Source organism: Grammomys surdaster, unplaced genomic scaffold (genome assembly GCF_004785775.1).
Source record: "Grammomys surdaster isolate TR1022 unplaced genomic scaffold, NIH_TR_1.0 262, whole genome shotgun sequence".
Taxonomy (NCBI): Eukaryota; Metazoa; Chordata; class Mammalia; order Rodentia; family Muridae; genus Grammomys; species Grammomys surdaster.
This window is the reverse complement of record NW_021604703.1, coordinates 5,758,524-5,764,523: the sequence shown is the minus strand read 5'-3', so window position 1 is coordinate 5,764,523 and position 6,000 is coordinate 5,758,524. Positions and strand designations below refer to the sequence as shown.

At 48.0% G+C, this 6,000-nt stretch overlaps 1 protein-coding gene across 1 annotated transcript in view; it reads right to left on the bottom strand.

Moving 5' to 3' along the window:
• Positions 1-483: 483 nt before the first annotated feature.
• The window catches only part of Rufy1 (RUN and FYVE domain containing 1), a 42,920-nt gene continuing 37,403 nt past the window's right edge, over positions 484-6,000 (bottom strand). The window contains exons 16-18 of the mRNA XM_028775859.1: positions 3,506-3,554; positions 1,480-1,557; positions 484-1,150 (exon numbers count right to left, since the gene is read on the bottom strand). Coding sequence (XP_028631692.1) covers positions 1,007-1,150; positions 1,480-1,557; positions 3,506-3,554 — 271 coding nt within the window. The 3' untranslated portion in view covers positions 484-1,006. The remainder of the gene's footprint in view (positions 1,151-1,479; positions 1,558-3,505; positions 3,555-6,000) is intronic.

Here is a 6,000-nt window from a genome sequence, read left to right as displayed (position 1 = left end):
AGTTTTCAGTAAATTATTGAGATAACCCAACATCTATAAAATAGGCTTTGTATGTTTTGTTGGACATGGTGGCACATGCTTGTAAGTCTAGTACTTGGGAGGCAGAAGCAAGAGGCTAAGTTCAAGGCAAGTCTTGGCTACATTTGAATTTGAGACCAGACCAGGCTACCTGAGACTGTCTTAAAACAAAAAGTTTGTTAGCTGTCTGCTTTTTTGCAAGCTCAGTGTTTTGAGTACTTTCAAGGGAGGCTAAGAGAGGCTGTACTATGGTCATTATTGGCTCATTTCTACTTGACTGCAATGTGGATGTAACCTCACTTTAAGTCAGGCATCTGTGTAAGTAACTCACTTGGACTTGGGTGACAGGCTTTGGTTCACCTAGGTGGAGCAGCCTAAGTCCAAGCAACACAGCAGCTGAAGAGTTCAAACCCAGCAGGCCCTCCACCCCAGGTCTTACTGAGCCCTCCACAGGCAAGCTGGATGTACAAGAGTGAAAAATAAAGGATTTTATTGCAGGGCTGACAGTAGGTGTTGGCGGGGGCATGATGGCAAATGCTGGATACTAAAGCAGACAAGGCACACTGACAGACCCACAAGGTTCAAAGCACAGCAGAAATCAATCAAGGTTTCTGTGGGACGTGGGTAGGAAAGAAAGGATTCTGTACTAGTGCAACTGCTGCACAACAGGTTAATCCTTTGAAAAGTAAAAGTGACAGTAGCAAAATCATGAAGTTGCACCTGTACCAAAGCCAGGACTCAACCGAGGACACAGAAGTGTCTGTCTAGAGGAGCTGGCTCCATAGAAACCATAGAAAAGTGCTGAGCTGCCACTTGGCGCTGTCTTCCAGGCTGACAGCCTGGTGAAGATTTCATTCTTTCCTCTGATTCTCTTGGGTCCCTACAGGTCTCTGGGGATCTCAAGTTTGGCACTGTACCTGAGGCTTTCCTCCACTCTGAGGATGGAGGTCAACAGGCTAAGGTCCCTGCTGGTGGGGCTCTGATGACTTCAGGAAGCTGTGGAGGAGCAGCGCTGAAGTAGCAGGGTATGACAACTGTCACATACACGCACTGGCTTAGGGTAGGAGGGCAGAGCCAGCTCGTTGCTAGAGCAGGTGTTGCAGAAAATGTGGCCACAGTTTCGGCAGTGGTGCTAGAAGACAGGACAAAGGCAGTTAAAGACCAATGGGGAGGTGGGACCCTACACCTATCATGCTTTGTAATGTGTGGCTTCTATAAACGGCTATGTCGTAGACCCATCCATGTGCTCTTAGACAGCCTCTACTGAGTTAGTCAAACAATTGGTCCTGCTGCACATAGAGGGCTGCCAGTGGTATACACAGCAGCTCTACACAGAAGCTCACTGCCCCACCCATGCCAGTCATTAGAGAATGTGGGGCAAGGGCCTCCAGTAGACCATTGGGCAGAGCTGTAGCGAAAAGCCAGGCTTCTCCAGGGAACCAAGGAGTGGCTCCTACATACCTTTCTCCTGGAGATGGAGAAGTCCTTCTCACACTGCTTACAATGTGTCGCCTCGTCATCTTTCAACCATGTGTGGCCCTGAGGAAGAAAGAACACCTGAGAACTCCACCTCATGTCTGTCCCTGGCTGGCTGCATGTATAATCTTGTGACTGTGCCGAATTTTCTTTCTAGTCCTTGCTGCTTTACTGGATGATAAAGTTCATTCTCTCATACTGGCTGCAGGTGGAATTCACATATCCATATAGAGTGCCTGCTCTCAGCATCGTGGCCTCCATCAAGGCATGATTCATCCAAGCTACTACCCTGTCCTTTAGTTTGTTTTGAGACAGTTTCTCTGTGTAGCCCTGGCTGTCCTGAAATTCACTCTACAGACCAGGCTGGCCTTGAACTCACAGATCTGACTGCCTCTGGTTCCCAAGTGCTGGGATTAAAAGTGTGGGCCACCATTACCTGGCTCCCCTGTTCTCTTAGTCACCACAGTCAAACTCTGGTGCCTGCAATCCCATGTCTGGCCTGAGACATGACCCCATGATTAGCTAAATTGACAGGAGGGAAGGCTAACCAGATCTGAGCTAGGCTCACACAAGTGACATGGACTTCTGCAGAGAGACAATGTGCAGAGAGGGACGCTTTCAGCCCAGTGAAGTTCCTCTGCACATCCAGCCCTAGCTGTAGGTCTTCAAATGGCCTTGGGAAACAGCTTAGCTACTTTATATAAATGAAAATGGAGGCTCTGGAAGAGGATGTCTTGCAAGTTTTTACTGGTAATAACTGATCTGAAATGTATTCTCCCTTAGGAATTCTGTAGGTGATCAGAAGGGTAAAGGGCCCTTTGACACACCCTTTACTAGAGAAGCAGGCTGCTGGGGCTACCTAAGATACTCACCCTTATTCTAGAAAGCCCTTCTGGAGCTGTCTGCTGCTACTGTCTTGCAAACACTGCATAGCAAGACAGACATGAAGCTCCCAACAACTACAATCAAGGCACTGCATTAAAGAGCAGGAGCAGCCAGGGATCCATACTCCTGCTGGGCTAGAGGTGGTTGCACCTTCCACCTTTGAAGGAGCCCCCTAGGCCGGGCGGTGGTGGTGCACGCCTTTAATCCCAGCACTTGGGAGGCAGAGGCAGGTGGATTTCTGAGTTCGAGGCCAGCCTGGTCTACAGAGTGAGTTCCAGGACAGCCAGGGCTACACAGAGAAACTCTGTCTCGAAAAAAAACCAAATTATGTGTACTTATGTAGTATCTGTATCAGAGGCATGGCTTCTGTCCACCTTCAGGAAGCTCTGGTTTTGATCACAGCACTGTGAAATAATAAAATCTCAACTTTCCACTTCGATTTAAGATAATTTACCCTTCTAAAAGCTGGGTGGAGCACGCCTTTAGTCCCAGCACTTGGGAGGCAGAGACAGGCGGATTTCTGAGTTCGAGGCCAGCCTGGTCTACAGAGTGAGTTCCAGGACAGTCAGGGCTACACAGAGAAACCCTGTCTCAAAAAACCAAAAAAAAAAAAAAAAAGAAGGAGCCCCTTTCTGGCTTTCTGCCTCTGCTCTGCTGTGGAAACTGGGCAAGACAGGCCTCTCAATCTGGCACCTTGTGTACATATGGAGCAGAACCCCTGCTGTTTGCTAACTTTTCAAGCACACAGAAGGTTAGAGACAGCCAACAGGCATAGCACCTACCAAGAGCTTTGACTTAGGGCTAGGATTTTAGAAGAACAGCCACCAGCAGATCAGCCTCCAGTTCATGCCTGTCCACCTGTAGCACTGTCATCTCAGACATGGCTGTGTACTGTGCTGTTACCACAGTGTGTGTGTTGGGGGGAGGGGAACACTTTGAGCAGTCTTTATTTTTACAGAGTGAGACAGTCTCACTCTGTAACCCTAGCTAGCCTGGAGCTTGCTATGCAGATTAGGCTAGACTTCAACTCAGAGATTTGTGGGCCTTTGCCTCCGAAGTGTTGGGTTTACAGCACTGCACCACACTCGGCTGTGACTTTGCTGGTATATGTAATTTTATCTAATACCTTCAGTGCCTTATTTACTTCCTTTATGTCTTCCATCTTCAGCTTGGACCTGCAAAAATAAAGATCATTTTTTCAGCAGTGAAAGATTAAGACACAGCTAGTATACTGACTATGGCTGAGGGGGTGGGATTAGGGGTGTACAGATGGACCCTGTAGTAGAAGGATGAAGCAGTGGTGCTTTTTATTTATTTATTTATTTTTATTTTTATTTTTTTTTGGTTTTTCGAGACAGGGTTTCTCTGTGTAGCCCGGGCTGTCTTGGAACTCACTCTGTAGACCAGGCTGGCCTCGAACTCAGAAATCCGCCTGCCTCTGCCTCCCAAGTGCTGGGATTAAAGGCATGCGTCACCACCACCCGGCTCAGTGGTGCTATTAAAATGCTCCCCATTTTTGTGTGGCCTGCAGTTGTCTTTCATCCCCCTGGCTCATGTGTCTGCTAAGCATCGGGCTATGTAGCCTATGAGGAAATTGTCAAGCCCACAAGGGTCAAAAGAACTGAAGTGGCTGTCCATTATTAAAGAATAGTGAGTGAGCTCTGAAAGTCTTGAATTTTAGCTTCTGTGTATAACTGTCCCTGCAATTAATGTACTTATGGTAAGGCCAGGAAGTACAGGCCTAACTGGCATTCTCAATAGAGACTTCAATCTCCCAGGCTTCTTGGACGGTGTCCAGCCCATTGGGTACTCCAGAAGGGGCAGGCTGAGAGGCTCCACTGACTCTCCATCCTTTAATGGATGAACAAGTCTTTTACACAAAAGATAGGTTTGAAAAAAAAAAAAGCCAGGCAGTGGTGGCACATGCCTTTAATCCCAGCACTTGGGAGGCAGAGGCAGGCAGATTTCTGAGTTCGAGGCCAGCCTGGTCTACAGAGTGAGTTCCAGGACAGCCAGGACTATACAGAGAAACCCTGTCTTGAAAAAAAAAACAAAAATAGGTTTGAACAAGGTTTAGGTTGGTAGAACTATATCAGCAAAAACCACTGTGTTTTTCCACTTTACCTCTCTGGAGCTTGCAGACTTGGCTAGTTTAGCTAGTCACTTACCCTGGGGGGACAGTCTGCCTACCTGAGTGTTGGGGTTACAGGTGGATTACCCACCTGCTGGCAGTTTATGTAGCTGCTGAGATTCAAGCTCCAGTCCTCATTGCTTGTATAGTGAATAAGTGCTTTATCCGATAAACTATCTTCCCAGTCCCAGGTGTAGTTTAGGCTGGTCTCAACTGTGTGATCCTCCTGCCTCCACCTCTTTAGCATTTCCTATTAGTATGTGGTACCACAACTGGCACTGGCCTTTTGGGTTCCCTGTCCCCAGTCTTGGAAGTGCAGGTTAGTGTAGGGACAGTGACTGTAGCCCAGTGGCTAGAGCCCTTTATTTTTACTTTTGTGCTTTATTTATTTACTTTTTGAGATAGGGTCTCAGTTCCAGGCTGACCTGGAGGTCAGTATGTATACCAGAACAGCCTCTGCCTCATAGAGATCTATCAGCCTCTGCCTCCCTAAATGCCGGGATCAACAGTGTCCGTCCTACACCATGCCTGGCAATTACTCCCAAGTAATTGGGGACAAGTTAAAATTCACTAAGTTGACCAGGCTGGCCTTGAACTCACAAAGATCCACCTCCCTCTGCCTCCTGTACGCTAAGATTAAAGGTGTGTGCCACTACAGCTAGTCTTAGGCCTTCTTAAAAAGCTGATTACTCTTAAAAGTCTTAGATTGCTAGGCGTTGAAGGGGGTAGATTTCTGAGAGAGGGGCTGAATTAACCCAGAGCTTAAAAATAGCATCAAAACGTTTGGAATACCACCATGGCCTTCATTACTGACAAGCAGGTAGCCCCTTCCCTGTCAAGCTGCAGAAAAAGGCCAGCAGACTGACTGGACCAGAGGCTGTCCTGGCATGGGCTTGCAGGAAGGGGAGATAGGGTGAAGTGGCTGCTTGGGCAGTCCTGTCTGGGTTGCATGTACACTTAACCCTGACACAGCCACACAGCATGGCTTTGAGGGACAGTGACTGAGCATCTCCAGGTAGGATTCCAAAGCTAGGTCAGGTGGTAGTACTGAGACAACTCCAAAGACAGAAACCCACATCTTTGAGGACTACGAGGTGTGACTCTGCTTTGTGCTCATCCATTGTGGGGGCAGGCAGAAGGTAACACCAGGTATAAACCCAAGCAGTCCCCTCCAGCCAGCTCCACATCTGCTACTGGTGAGTGCTGCCTAAGGAGTTCACCTGAGCTTGGTATGGGAACAGACGCTTGGCCTTGTGTTTGTTCAGGAAGAGTAGGTTGGAGTGGGGGAAAGGGCAGAGCATGGTAAGTATCAGGTCAAGAGAAGGCAGCGTGGAGTGTGTAGAGAAGGTTAGGGCTCAGGGTGGGGCATGGCCCATCAGTAGCTCTGTGCATCTCCAGAAAGATGCTGAGAGAGAATAGTGAATGAGCCTTTGCATCTGAGAGAGGACAAAGGCAGATTGTTCTCCTTTCTTAGTAATAGAGACCTTTCA